Source organism: Leptopilina boulardi, unplaced genomic scaffold, assembly GCF_019393585.1.
Source record: "Leptopilina boulardi isolate dan_hultmark-lab unplaced genomic scaffold, ZJU_Lbou_2.1 LbouV2_123, whole genome shotgun sequence".
Lineage (NCBI taxonomy): Eukaryota > Metazoa > Arthropoda > Insecta > Hymenoptera > Figitidae > Leptopilina > Leptopilina boulardi.
The window spans coordinates 5,007,468-5,022,956 of NW_026137667.1; the positions used below are offsets into that span (position 1 = coordinate 5,007,468).

Here is a 15,489-nt window from a genome sequence, read left to right on the forward strand (position 1 = left end):
TTTAAAAATTAATAAATTATTTTGATAGATAAAAAAAACTAGTAGACTTTTTACAATATTTATTAATATTTATATTCATATACATTATAGAGATATTTATTTAATCACGATCACTAACCAATTATATTTCACAATAATACCTATGAATCAGTTATCCTTTGAGTTTGGCTTTACTGAATGTACGTAAAATAGAAAAAATTTTTCATTGAAATCATTTACATATTATATGAGCGCAAGAGAATAGCAACGTTTGCATCTTCACTTTTTTGTATAGAAAAGTAACATTTTTAAAATCCTATCTATTTTTCTTGCTGTACCTATTCGACTTCCTTCATTTGAAAAAAATCTCAAAAGTAACTAATTATTGTTTTTTTCCTTTTCATCCTTAACAATATCTGAAATTCGTGGTTAGGCAAAGGTTTTCCTTTTTTTTTTTTAATTGGAACCCTTGACTTTTCAGTAGTGCAATGCATTTAAAATATAAAATTAATTTAATGTCATCATAAACAAAGAAATTATTATTGAAGACCTTTTATTTTGTACATATTAGAACAACGCGTCTCTTCGTATATTTTTCTTTAATATTTATCGATTGCCTATTTTTTAATCGTGAACATCACGACAACTATATTCTAAAATTTATTAACATGACTTATTAACTCCTGACTTCCAAAGTAAAAACTCAACAACAAATTGAGTCTATATATATATATTTATATAATATATAGAATGAAATCAATAAATATTAACACGTTTAGTTTAAAAAAAAAAAAAAAAAAGAAGAAGAAGATTTAGCGCTTACTTGTGCAGTAAATTTTTGAGACTCTTCAAGAATCTACACTGAAAAAATAAAATACCACGGTATTCCAGAGACTGTTCTATTCAAGGGAACATTATTTCTATATCATCCATATCGGAAAAGGAAAAATCATCCGAGAGATCATTTGAATCGCCATTTAAAGCAAATTCAATGCTGTCATCTGCTGATTCATCACCATCACCACTGTCATCATCTTCATCGTTATCGTCTCCATCATTTTGTTCGTTATCATCTCTATTATCTTCACTCCCTGGATCAGCATTATCAGGATCTGTGTTTTTTACAAGTTTTAATTAATCTTCAAACTCTTCTGAGTGTTGTGTAAATCATCAATCACACGCTTCACGATACTTGAAGTATTCCGATGTACGGCACTTAACAAGTTAAACTTATTATTACTTATTCTATAATTTTATTTCTTCAATTAAAAGCAATACGTGAAACGCATTTTATTCCCATCAGAATTTTCACATTAAAAAAATTATTTTTTTAAAGTAAATTATAGTTTTTTTTTGAAACTAGAAAAATTTAATTATTATTTGTTCAAGCATAAAATGAGCCTCAACTAACAAAATTCAATAATAAAAAAAAAAAACCTTACCATCACCATTATTGTCATCTGATGCCGAGTTTGATCCATCGTCATCACTCGCATCAAGATCCTCATCATCATCATCCTCTTCTGCTTCGTCCTCATCATCTCTTCTCCTACCAACGTCGTACAATCTTACCCATGATTCCTGTATACTATTAAATTCTCCCAAATTTTCTACGATTGCAATTTGCGTATCAAATTTATTGCAGGCAAGTCCAAAAATGCCTCTCTTGACATCGTAAGTTGCTAAAAAAAAAAATAAAACGTAAATTAAAAATTTTAAATAAACAAAATATTAATAAAAATCCTTACCAATACTATTGTAATCTAAAGCATCGAGTGTTTTAAAAGAAGTAGTATAATGGAATTCATCTTCATTTTCCTGATCCATTGATACTGCATAAATTATACTATTTACGGGAGAAAATATAATTTCCATCTGATCAAGCGCTGGAACTGTTTTAAGTAAATGAAACGTTCTTAAATCCCATACTTCAGTATTGGATACAACTTCAGTTCCATTTGGATGAAAAACACCATTTAGAGTTTGATTCAATTTGTCAAATTTATGTATTTCCTTTCCCGAATTCACATCCCACAATATTCCATCATTAAGTACTAATTCATCGTTCATACTAAATGTGGCTCGATTTTTGGTATATTGATTCGATATTGATGGCGTCAAAGTTGTTACCAATTTTCCAGTCGTAATATCGTATATCTGTGTAAAATATTAATTTCAAATTAAATAAGAAAAGAAAAAATTGAGTTAAATTCAAAAATTAATTTTTTTTCTCTTACTGTTGCAATTTCCCCTTGAGTTCCAATTATTCTATCTTGAAGTTTACCAAATTCAACGAAATCCTCATGATCAAGAGGTAATTTCATGTCGAAAAATGTTCCAAAACTCCACAGTGCAGACATTGGTGTTCGCCAAGCGGTTGATGTTAATAAAAGATTTCCTTTTTTATTGCATTCCATATGATAAATATACGATTCATGACATTGATATGTTCCCTCTTCAGTTCCCGTGTGAGCATTAAACATTTTTACTTCTCCAGCATAATTTCCAAGCACAAGATATTCTTGACATGGCTGAAATTTTTTTTTTAAATTTAATAAAATTAAAAAAAAAAAAAAAGTAAATATATTCAATTAATTATTTCTTTTTACCGAAAAAGTGCAAGAGGTGAAAGTTCCATCAATATCATTCGGTCTGAAAGTTTTAACAGGACAAAATCGACTATAAATATGTCTTCTATCCAATCGTCTTCCATCCATTCCTAAAGGTCGCCTCGATACTCGCATTGTTACGTTCAATGGTGTTGAATTTTTTGTACATGGATCGGGACATTTGTGAGGTCTAAAAAAAACATATTTTAATTAAGAAAAAAATAACAATTATTATAATAATTGAATATTAAGAAAAATAATTCGAATCTTACTCAAAGAGATTGAATTGAGGACACGTGACCATTGGATTTTTGCACAGGGCATGTTGATTGGTTAAATATTCCGTAATAATAGAATCTAAAGTAACAGTGGCCATATTTGATGTAGCTACTCCTGGACCACCTCCTCCAGGATCTCGTGAAATTTGTTTTTGCAAAGATCTACAAGAATTTGTCTGTGATTGTTGTGGAATTTGACAATTCGTGAGAGCTGTTGATAGAGGTTGTTTCTCATTTTGACTGGATTTTCTGCGATAAAATAAATGAAAATTAATTACAATAAAAAAAAAATGTTTTTAATTCATTACTTACTTTTGATTAATTTGTAGCTTAATTGGTTGACTAAGATTATTTGTTGCAGGACTCTGACCAAGAGAATCTGCCAATTTTATGCGAATTGGATTTGGTGAAGGAGATGCATTCGAGCATACATTAATAAAACGAGAAGGACCAGATGTGGGAGTTACATTTGTTCTAGGTGTTGTTTCACGAGCACCACATCTACTTGTATTGTAAAGATTAGCAGGTGCACCTGGCGAAAAACCAATTCTTGGCTGGAAAATAAAAAAGAGACGCAATGTAATAAAAAAAATATATACGAAATGATAATATTTTATGACTTACCCCTGAAGGCGCAGGACTTCTGTAATGAAAAGGTTGATAGGATGTTACAGCTTTCATAACAGCAGGCGAATCTAAACTCGCTTCTCGCAGTAGTGAATTAGCTGTTTCCATTAAACCTTTCGATACAAAATGCTGATACATGAGTTGATATAATTGTTGTTCATTATATTGTATTCTCGTTTGCGCAACAACGTTCGCCTAAAAAAACAAGATTTTAATAGATTTTAAATTTAAAAAATTAAATTTTTTTTTTTAAGATTATACTTACTCTATGTAGACTAACAAGGGAAACTTCATATTCGGCCCCAGTTGGTTTTGCTTTACCAGAAACTCTCTCCATCAATTCTAAAGCGTATTTTTGAAACATTACATGCTCCTGCCTTTTCTCTTGAAGTATTGGATCCTTCATAAGAGCTTGAATAAGATTATCAGTGACCATTGGCAATTTACTGATAATTTGTCGAACTTTTTCACTTCTTGCGAGGCCAGCAAGTGCTCGACAAGCGAGAGCACGAATACTATCCGCATCCGTGATTGGCGTTTTCACCATCATTAATTGCAATAAAACCTTTGAATAAAGAAATTATTTTAAATCTCAAAATTAAAAATTTCTAATATTACAAAAAAAAAAATAGAGTAACTACCATTATGCCATTGTTTGATCTCACACTTTCCCAAACTTTTTGTATTAATTCCTCGCTATTATGCAGATTTGTTTTCTTTTTCGCTGACCCTGTCACAGAATACCTGGCAACATTGCCACCCACCTAAAAAAAAATATATTCAATATTAAATAATACCATTTAAATTTGATAATTAAAAGAATAATTAAAAAAAATTAATTACTATTTAAATTAATGCTCTTACCCTATTAATTGGAGCACAAACACAATTAACAACAGCTCGGAGCGCAGCTCTTTGAACATCGGCATCTGCAATAATTTCACATTCTGCAGCAGCCAATAATAAATTAATTGCCATTGTCATAGACATGTCCGGCATGTCAACTCTTTCGCAAAGTAATGACATAACTTTTGGTACAACAGAGCAAATTGCAATTACATCTAAACAAGATCGAACAGTCTCAGCGCTGGATGTGGCGTGAACTCTGTAATTTAAAAATAAAATTTTTAATTTTAAACCCAAATTAACATTTTTCCTTTTTTTTAATTATCAAAATAAACAATAATTTATATTCACCGTCCGCTATAATTCCATTCTCGAGCAAAAGCAATAATTTGGAGAAGAAGAGTAATTCCACCAAGACGATAAAGTTCTTCCACAGGAAACCATAATGTTCTTAATGACATTAATTCCTGTAGAATCTCTACTTTTGCTTGTACTTCTTCGCTGCTCAATTTACATGCCTATAAAAAAAAATGTTTAATCAATTTTTTAAACAAATATTATATTATTTATAAATTAAAGAATTTATAAATCTATTAATACTTTGTAAGCTAATAAAAAAATATGTAAAAACCTTATATGGAGGAATAGAAGGCTGCCAAGTATCGCGTTCAGTTCTAGCATTCTCAGCTCTTTGCAATTGTTCCGCTTTTAAATACAAATGTGCTTCCATATATCTTTTTAAAGCAACAGCGACGTGTCTCACAATTTGCCTAGATGCACATTCTTCATCGTCATTTAAAGAAGGCTCTTCCTCGACATTTAAAATCGGCAACGTTGATATCTAGAATGTTTTTTAAAATACATAATTTTTTTTTTTATTTTTTTAATTAACAATTTTAATTAACATTTATACTCACCACATTAAATAGTTTTCTAAGACCATCCTGAGCATCAAATTCCTCCAAAATCACCTTAAATGGAAAAGAAAATCCAAAGAACATTGTCGCATGACATCGTCCCGAATCATGACTTCTTTCAAGTAGCCAAAGTGCATATGTAACTAAATCTGAAATAACATGTTTTGGTAAAAGACAAACACGTTCCATTGCATCTTCACAGTATGCAAGATAATAAAGGCATATAGAAACACCAGTGGCTGCAACACTTGGTCTTGGTACATCCAACAATTTTTGTAGTCCACCCATATTTAAAAATTCAATAGAAAATTTTTTATGACACAAAAGAGAGGCAAGATATTTTAATGATTCAAATGCCAATCGACTGTCTTTAGTTTCACGAACATTAATGTACTTAAGTATTAATTCTAGCGCATTTTGTTCGAATACATGACCTAAAAATTCTTGATACTCTCCCATTGGTGTTAAATATCTGAGAATTAACATTTGTCTTGTCGCAAGTGTCGGTGGATGAATTTGAATATTTCCAATTACATAAGATTCCATTTCTGCCCATGATGAATTTGAATTACCTTCAACAACACTATTTGGCGTACTACTAATATTTAAAGATCTAGATAAATTACATCTTGCTATCGTACCACTGGACCTTGGTGGTGTTGAAAGATTATTTAATCCTTTTATTGGTGTTACCTGGGAGTTGGACAAATTATTAGATTTTGGAATTGACAAGGGAGGTGACATTATTTCAGGATAAGAATTGTCGAGCGTTTTTAATGGTGTTGAGGGTTCATCATTGTTTTTCAATCTCTTACTAGGTGGAATTTCATCGGAACTTTGTCCACTCTCCTCTTCATAATCTTCACATGTATTTTCTTGTGATTGTGAAACACCTTCTGATGAAGAATTAACAACACCATTTTCTCGATTTTTATCCTTGACTTTTCGCTTTCCCGGAACACCTTTGTGCTCGAAATCTTGTAGGACATTACGATTTTGTCCAAAATGAGCAAAAGGTCGTGTATTTGCACAAGCTTGCCTTCCTTCGGTGGCTTTTTCTTGTAATTTGTGAAGTCTTTGCAACATTAATGGCACCATTTTACCATTTTGCTCACGAAATCCAGTTGCAATGTCCTGTACTTCCATTGCTGCTGCCAATAAACCAGTTGCATAACTTTGAAGTGGTTCGACACTTTTTTCAGCCCATGAAAATAATCTGTGTATTAATCCTTCCATATCGGGTTGAAACACTGCAGATGTTTCAAGGCCGGGCAAAATATCTAACATCAGACGACACGCAGCGGTGTTTAATTTTCTTACATCTCGTCCAGTGATGCCTGATCGCACCCAAAAAGTATCTCGAAGATAATCATTGATCAACTAACAAACAAAAATATAATAAATAAAAAATTAAACAATACATTAATTTTATAATTATAAATATTGACAAACCTTGGTCATAAAATTTTCCTTTCTGAAAAGCACTTTCAATATGTGACCAAAATTACATTCGGGATCAGTTCGTGAAGGATGCCTTTCATCAAATGGATCCGGATCCATTTTTAAATAATTTTCTGTTTCAAGTTCAATAATTTCAGCTAATCTTTGTAAAGTTGGAATCGGATCGTAAGTTGGGGAAATGTGATCTTCTTCCCATTGTCTCAAAATCTGAACTACATCCGTTACTTCTGCAAGTGATTCCGTTGTAGCCATCTTGATGGTTTCTATAATAATTATATTTTAATTTAATATCTAATTTTTAAAAAAAATTATATTTCTATAAACACTTTCAAAATTTTTATCTTTATTTTTATTTAAAAATTAATAAACAAAAATTAAAGAAAGAAATATAGTTTTACGAATTATTATTAATTGCAATTGTTACAGAATAAATGAAAATTTACTTGATTAAACTCATATCATTAAAAAAACATGACCTTTGTTGTAAATCCTATAACACCCAACTTACCGGATTTAAAAACAAATTATTGAATACATTCAAAAATAATCACATTATCAAATTAAAATAATACTACAATACAAAATATCATTTTCCATCACTAACAATTACTTTTTTGCGTATTAGTTTGAATAATAATTTAAAAAATAATTTTTACTTTCAAAAACTAACCTCAATTGTTGAATGTCAAAAAATATATATAAAAAATCATGAAAGTACGTAAGTTTAAAAAGAGTATTAATCTTCTAGTGGTAATTGACTATTCAAACAAATATATAGTGTCAATTAGAGTACGATAATAATAACAATGAAAATATAATATACAGAACAACTCTCATCCGTGCAAAAAAGAAGCCATATGTACGGACGGGTTGCTGACGATCTGCATCATCTGTCGACAATCTAACGATGGGATGGCGTGTATCATTTATAGGTTATGTCATATTAATGAATGAGAAAGGAAAATGAAATGCACATGACAATGTATTATGCTTACCCTCTACAGTAAACAGCAAATAAATATTATTAGCGTTATTTAGCGATTTCAATTAACACTTTGTATTACTCAGTCTTCTTTATATATTGCTAAAAAGCAATCTATTGTAATTCTCAATGTAAGCACGCAACTTCGATTGACTACAAAATGTTCACTGAACAACCACCAACTGCAACCACGAACTAAGTTCTACACATCACAACAATCACACACAACCATCACAAATAACGAAAGCATGGTTGATGGAAACTTCAAAAACACGTTTTTCAAATAATTCAAAGAATTCCGGAAAGTTTAGAGGTCAAGAATATAACACGTTATAAATGCACTTTAATTCATTTAAACATTCTTTAAAATTCACTTGTCTTGTTTTATTGAGAATCTTAATATTTCTGTTTAAGTAATTAATAACTTTTTTTTACAAGATAATTAAACTTCCTGTAAACTCTGTTATTTGGCGCTAATACGTAAATTTACATGCATTTTCAAGGACACGGAAACTTTGTAATTAGATCTAAAAGAAATAAAACATATCTTCCTCTTTGATTGGTGAAACATTTTTTTAATAATATTAAAACAGAATTTTATTGGCTTGCTCATACTGGACAAAAAATAATAAAATCTGTTTTGTCCATTCTGAGACGTGATAGACTTTATAACCAATCAAATTTTCTTTTACATTCTTTTCAAACCGCCTATCAGAAAGTAGAAAGGCAAATTTTAATTGGACTATATTGTTGATTCTTTGTCCAGTTTACCAGTAGAACCAATTAATAAAATGCATTCTCTTCAACAGCTGATTATCATTATTACGTTGATTCATCTCATAAATGTTATATCCATTCTGATATTGAGTACAATGTAAATTTTAATGAAAAAAATAATTTAAACTAGTTTAAAGAAGATTATGTAAATGAAATTTTAAAAAGACGGTGCGCGAGTTATCAGTGTAGTGTAAAAAAGATGTTATGACAAGATTTATTTTTAGCTAAAAATTTAGAAAAAAAGATACAAAGGTACTTAAGTATAACTTGTGAAATTAATTTATAAGCAATAATCAACTAATTATTCAATAATTGATCAAACTTAAAGTAAAGCAATGGTTTAAAAAAGGCAATAACCATATTTTTTTATTGTTCGATAATTGATTTCATCATTTCTTATTTTGTCTTATATTGGTTATTAATTTTAATTTTCTAAATAACCTTACAATATTTTCAGTTTATTTTCATTTTTCAGATAATTGTTCTATATATTAATTTTTGCTTAAATAATTTTGTCAAATTTATTGACATTTTTCATGTTTTTAATATTTGGCATTGGCATTATGTTGATATTTAATATTTTTAATTACTTTATATTTTAATTTGTAGAAAATATATAAAAAAAAGTATTTGTACTTGATATGAATTAACGAAATTGATTTTCAATAAGTGTTATTATGGAAATAAAATAAAAATATTAAATAGTAACAAAAAGAACATGAATCGACAATTCTATTTTTGTTCTCAGGATTTCTGGAATTCGTGTAATTTTTTTAAAAATTGCACACAATGAATTCAGAAAGTCAAAAGGTAAATGGTGAAAAAATAACTCTAGATCAGCAAAATTCAACAGATAATCGATTACCATCAGTACAAGAACCAAAATTCTGCAGTGTCACAAAATTAACAAAAACAACATCAGACGAATTAAAATTAAACAATAATGTTCCACTATCTGATAAATGTTCCACATCCAATGATTCATCAATAAAATTATTAAATGGATTGCCATTAACGAAAAATGTTGAAACATCTGAAAATGGTCATTTTTCCGATATATCATCATCATCATCATCGAATCTTCCATCTTATACTGCTCTAAATCTCAGGTTTCAATCGTCAAATAATTCATCATCAAATCATATAAATCATAAATCGACAATTTTCACAAGTAATTTGAATCTTCCTCAAGATAATCAATTAATTTCAAATGAATATAATTCCTCATCTTTAGAAGAGAATAATACGAGAAAATTGAATAGTAGTGAAATAACAGATGAATCATTTCCAAATTCATCAAATGAGGATCGTGATATGAGAAATAATGTTGATTATACATCGGAAATTGAAAAATGTCCACCAAAAGTTTCATGTAGTTCAGATTCAAGTCCAGAAATGGAGAATAAATGGTCATCGAATAGTGTTTTAAATAATATCGGCGGTAGTATTGGATCTACAAATCAGGGCACATGTTTTTTAAGACATAATATTAATGGTTGTAAGGATGTGGCTGGTCCCAGTGGTTTACAAAAGGTGAGTTTTTATTTATTTATTTATTTTTTTTCGTAATACATTTCTAATTGGAATTGAATTTTTAGGCTCAAAGAATACAAAATGAAAGTCGAGATTCAAGTTCAGGGAACGAGGGTGATTTATCCGATGAGGAGGATCAGTATATTTACACCTATAAAGGTGACGATGATGACGATATCGGTGTTGAAAATCGATTAGACTTTAGACAAGATTTAAATCATATTCGCCGACAAGAACTCGAGAGACACGATAGCGATAGATCTAGTCCAGAGATGGATTTTTTGGAAATGGATTTTGATCCTGGACCTTCTTGCGAGCATGTAAGTTACATTATTTTTTTTTAAAAAATATTTTCAGATTAGGTACTATACAAAATTTTGCTTTAATTTTCAGGATACAGGAGATAGTGATATGGCTTCCATTAATGAGGATATTCAAAATATTTCTTTGGATAATATTGAAGGGGAACCAAATTTATTGAACGATTTGAGTAACGCTAAAGTTGTTTCACGACAGGAAATATTGCAAATTCAAGTTGTACCACGTCACGATATGTTGGGAATTTCACAGGAAAATAATCCAATTGAAATTAATGTTAGAGATGATATTCCTGAGTGTCAACCGAGTACATCAAGGAATTCTTCTTCTAAAGAGGTGGAAAAATCATGGTTACCTGGTACTAGTAGCAATACTAGTTCAAGTTAGTATCTTTTATAAGTTTTAAATGTAAATTAAAATATTATTCCTTTGTGTAGTATTTGAAAAAAAAATTATTTGTTACTAGTAATTAAAAAGTGATAAATTATAGGAAAATCAGAAGCAACAGGATTACATAGAAGTGGAGGATGTCCCCTACAAGAATCTTATGGTTATCACAATACAAGTGGTGATTTAATTTCACCAGGTGAAAGTAGAGAAGTAGATGCAGAATTTTGGGCTAATAATGCATCAACATCATCATCTGATAATTCACGAAAAATTAATCTTAGTTCGACTCTTTATCATCGAATGATGGCTAAAAAATTAATGCTCAATAAGCAAACGAATTTTAATCAAAGCAGCGAATCAAATTTGGTTTGTTGAAAACGACTAGATATTTTCATCTACTTTTTAGTATTTAAAATTTATTTTTAATATATTTTTCTTTTTAAAAAGGAAAGTGAATTATGTGACGAGAGATTGGATGGTTTACCACCAATTGAAAAATTAATGCACTGGAGTGAACAGGAAGCGGCTGTCAAACAAGTTACACAAATTGCAACTTCTGCCTGTGGTGCAACTGCGGCAATCAATGCAATTGTGAGTTTCGCATATATTTGTTTTAATTTCACATTTATGAAATATTTATATATATATATTTTTTTTTTTTTATAGATGGCACTTGATGTGCCTTTTTCACTGGAGGTGTTAGTTAAAGGAGTTGCTACAAGATTGAGAGAACCAGGTACACCATTACCGAGATATTTGGTGAGTCGTTCATTAGCCGGTGCAACACACAAAGATATAGAGCGAGGTATACATTTAGCAACGAACGGTGCATTGGGAACAAAATTTTTCGCCTTTTATCCCGAGAGGAAGGTTTCATTATCCCATTGGTTACATCATTGGATTTCTCGCGGTAAATTAAATAATTTAAATTTTTAATCTTTAAAATATAAAGTTAAAAGGAAGACTAATTTTTTTTTTTATTTTTGTAGGTGCTGTTCCTATTGCAACTTTAAATCTTCAACATTGCGGAGAAGGTTGTAATATTCCCGATGCTTGGCATCATCAAATGATATTTGGTGTTGGTCCAGCGGGAATTTACATGACGAATCCTCTTCAATGTCTTCCAGAGCAGGTTTGAAAAAAATTAATATTAAACAAAATTAAAAGTATTACAATTAATTTTTTTTTAATTGAAAATTGCAATTTTTATTTTAAAATTAGATTTTGCGACATCAACTCATCAGCCCCAGTGTTTTATTAATCCGACGAGCAGATGTTTTGGCACATTGGAATCCGACAACTGATTTATCACCAATCAAGTCATTTGATCACAGATGGCGAAAACTCAATGTTCTAGGTAAGAAAAAATTTTTACAATTAAAAAAAAATGTCTTTTTCTACAATTTGATATTATTAACTTTATTTATATTTGTTATTATTATCAACTGGTTAAGATGATTTATTTGCCATTATTATTATTATTAATTTATGGGTTTATTGATTGTTTTTTTAAATAGGCCAAGTTGTCAATATGATCCGTGAAACAATGGGAGAAAGAAGTTGTACTGCCGTAATAACTGGAGCATCACATGTACGAATTCCTGCCTCGTATCAAGCTGGAATAACATTGGTTGTACCTTCGGATTCGGAAGTTGCAAAAGAACTCGCACTTGCTGAACAATTACCACTCCTCTAGTCTCAACTAAAGTGTTTTTCTTAAAGCTTCAAAAACTAAGAATTTCCTCCAGCACAATACACAAGGTTTTTTTTTAAATATAATTATTTTTTTAAATTCTTAAAAAATTATTTCTTTATATTAATTTTTTTTTTTTTTTGATATCAATACACTAACTTCTTTATAATGGCAATGATAATCAATCCCTTGCATAATGGATTATGTTACGAAAAAAAAGGAAAGAGTTTCAATATTTGTTTTTATAAATTGAAGCTTCAAGGCAAACTTCTTTAATCAATACTATTTTGAGATATATTTGTGAAATAATGTACATATATGATTAATACTAACTGTACAAATAGATAATACACTAATGTACATATAGAAGTAGAATTACGCTAGCTTGTCAAATTTAATGCAAGATCTAGCTGAAGTGTAATTGTTAAGAATAATAGTTATATCTTTTTTTTTTTTTTTTTTTTTAATAATTTTCGATAAATGTAATAATTAAGATTCTTTTTCAAATTAGTTTCTTTTCGTTTTTAAAAAATTATCACCAAAGCGTAAAGAAATTGTTTGCCAAGTTTATTTAATTATTACTGCGACAACTTTTTAGTTTTTAATAATGTGTCATTATTTCTTTTTTTAATTTTTATTTTAAAGAGTAACATTAAACTGACTCTTTATAAATTTTATATTAGATTGTTGTGCCTTGCAGTGCTTTAGGTTAAATTATATAGTTTGTACATTATACACAGACATTTGATAGTAACCTGTATGAAATACATTCAAGTCATTATATTGGATAAACGCTAATATTTAATTATCCTAGAATTAATTTTTTTAATTAAAAAAAAAATAATAATTATAGAATTTTCTTTAATTTACAAAGAGAAAGAATTTGTTTTATTTGTATTTCATAAAATTTTATAGCATTCACATCTATTTTTCAAAAGAAAACTCAAAAATGAATATGCTAAAGAGAAGTGTCAAGAAGATAGTCAAAAACGGTTTTTTTTAGTTGATTTTCATAATTTGTAAATTTCGGCCTTATAGTGCATTTATATTAAAGAATTTGTTCTTTAAAACTTCTCCTCACGACATACTGAAAATAAGAGTAATTTTTTTTGATTAAGAATTAAATTAAATTCAATAAATTAATTAAATCTTGATTTTAAATAAGACATACCTTTCTATGAGTGATGCACGCATAGTTGAGGTAATTGCAGTGGGTTGAGTTTCATTTAATTTAAAAACACTTTCAATAACTGAGATTTCTGGTGCTGTTGTATCCATTCCACAAAATGAAATCCAATCGTTTACTACCATTCCAGCTGCAAGTACATCGCTACCTCTATTTACTGTGCCTGCCTAAAAAAAAATTCAAATAAAATTGTTTTAAAAATAAAATTTTTTAACATTCATTTTGGAGTAAATATTTTGAAAGCTTACAGCGAGTGGTACTTGTAATAGGGAAGAGAGTTCATCTTGATCTTGAATCGATGTCTTTGGATGTACTAAGCCTCCTTGATTTGAGAGAACAGAATAAGAACCTACTAAAACATTACTCGCCACTGTTTGTCTAAATACTTCAACACTTAACGTATCTTCTAAGATTTCTTCAGTTTCCTAAAAAAAAGGAGAAAAGAACAAATACTTTCGTAGAAAACATTCCTTTTTTTCAAATTAAAATAAATTGTTAATTACTCTGTCGAGATCAGGATGCACCAAAGCGACGTGATCATTACAAGCAATCACATTTCCAAGTGCCGAAAGTCTTTCCTCTACCCGTTGTATTTTCACGGAATCAGGCAGTGAATTTCGAATGTGTTGTAATTCCACGTCTGTTGTTGTATTGGGAACTAAAAGTCCATTTTTATTTCCTGAAAATGTGGATAAAAATTTTAGAAAAATATGATAAATTAAAACAATTTTTAAATTATTTTTATTAAAAAATTTATTCTTTTTTGTATTATAATTATCAAGAAATTTTTAATTATACAAACCAACACAAAGTCTTCCAATAATTCTACATCCTGCAATGGAGGCATGAACAACTGGTATTGCATCCCCAAGTTCTGCTTCGAAAACACTAAATATCATTTATAAATTTTATGTAAATATTGTATTAAAAAAGCAAAAAAATAACATGAAAACTATCTAAATAGTTCAAGAAAAATAAATAATAAAGAAATTATAACCAGTAAAAATAATAATATCAAATGTTACATTTACTTGTGACACTATTAAAAACATTTTATTTCGCAATATTTTGCAATAACGGAATTGCCCTTTATTCAAATAATAAAAATTCACAGGAAATAAGAAATTAAATAAATTATTATAATTACTGGTATCATAAAAAAAAATTCAAAAAATTATTTTCGAATAGTTTAATTTTATATAAAATAATAAATTTTAGTTATTAAACAGACCTAACCTAACTTTTATTTTCGTACATCATATTAATCACATTTTTTTTGACACTTGAGCATTGTTCATGCAATTATTACACATAATTTAAAGTCTCATTACGTCAAAAACAATTATCCTTTAAAAACAATAAAAGATCTATGCGTTTGTGATTAATATATTAACAAAATAGTAAACATGCCAAAATTATCAAAACTGAACACGTGACAAAACTGTCAATCAACTGACTTCTTTTTTAAATTAAATATTAAAAAAAAAAATTAATAAGAATTTGAAATATTTTTAATCGATAGAATGAAAATTATTGTTTACCTGTAAAAGTTCTCAGAACCACCGATTGCAACCAAACAGTAAGTATTTGTTAGTTTAGAAAAGACTCCAACTTCATTATTATTTTCAAATTGTACTCGAACTGCCATGATTAAATAAAGTAGCTTGAATTAATATGAATTAAATTCGAAATTTTGAAAGGGTTGTGAAAAATTATTTGCACTAGTTTTCACGAAGTTTAACAAAGTAAATTAAAAACTTTACTTTAGCCGCGAATGAAGATCAATTGGAGTCTGTTTCCACAGTAAATACACTGAGCAGACACGAGGCTTTTTAGCAAAAAAATGTTGATAAGGAAATTACCGACTGTGATAACTTCCGTTTTATAAAAGGC

At 28.9% G+C, this 15,489-nt stretch overlaps 3 protein-coding genes across 4 annotated transcripts; 1 reads left to right on the forward strand and 2 right to left on the reverse strand.

Annotated features, from left to right (window-relative positions):
* Positions 1 to 44: 44 nt before the first annotated feature.
* On the reverse strand, positions 45 to 8,161 carry LOC127287855 (protein mahjong-like). 2 transcript variants are annotated; one of them, XM_051314981.1, is made up of 16 exons: positions 7,713 to 8,161; positions 6,709 to 6,980; positions 5,257 to 6,636; positions 4,971 to 5,180; positions 4,691 to 4,857; positions 4,358 to 4,598; positions 4,135 to 4,257; positions 3,759 to 4,058; positions 3,491 to 3,688; positions 3,179 to 3,420; positions 2,861 to 3,115; positions 2,589 to 2,778; positions 2,217 to 2,510; positions 1,728 to 2,136; positions 1,422 to 1,661; positions 45 to 1,091 (listed from the first exon to the last, which is right to left on the reverse strand). In XM_051314981.1, the coding sequence occupies exons 2-16, from the start codon at positions 6,967 to 6,969 to the stop codon at positions 883 to 885; spliced, it is 4,719 nt and encodes a 1,572-aa protein (XP_051170938.1). In that variant the 5' UTR covers positions 6,970 to 6,980; positions 7,713 to 8,161; the 3' UTR covers positions 45 to 882. The 2 variants fall into 2 exon arrangements, with proteins under 2 accessions (XP_051170938.1, XP_051170948.1); XM_051314991.1 differs by lacking the exon at positions 7,713 to 8,161 and adding an exon at positions 7,388 to 7,574.
* A 341-nt stretch (positions 8,162 to 8,502) lies between these two features.
* On the forward strand, positions 8,503 to 13,379 carry LOC127290348 (uncharacterized). The gene is made up of 10 exons (XM_051318853.1): positions 8,503 to 8,728; positions 9,225 to 10,009; positions 10,075 to 10,329; positions 10,403 to 10,709; positions 10,818 to 11,083; positions 11,165 to 11,308; positions 11,384 to 11,627; positions 11,707 to 11,849; positions 11,939 to 12,074; positions 12,235 to 13,379. The coding sequence occupies exons 2-10, from the start codon at positions 9,266 to 9,268 to the stop codon at positions 12,411 to 12,413; spliced, it is 2,418 nt and encodes an 805-aa protein (XP_051174810.1). The 5' UTR covers positions 8,503 to 8,728; positions 9,225 to 9,265; the 3' UTR covers positions 12,414 to 13,379.
* Positions 12,961 to 15,436, reverse strand: LOC127290411 (eukaryotic translation initiation factor 6). Its single transcript, XM_051318953.1, has 6 exons — positions 15,138 to 15,436; positions 14,399 to 14,484; positions 14,100 to 14,275; positions 13,845 to 14,021; positions 13,582 to 13,763; positions 12,961 to 13,497 (listed from the first exon to the last, which is right to left on the reverse strand). Exons 1-6 carry the CDS (start codon positions 15,242 to 15,244, stop codon positions 13,488 to 13,490), a joined length of 738 nt encoding a protein of 245 aa, XP_051174910.1. The 5' UTR covers positions 15,245 to 15,436; the 3' UTR covers positions 12,961 to 13,487.
* Between the last annotated feature and the right edge of the window lie 53 nt (positions 15,437 to 15,489).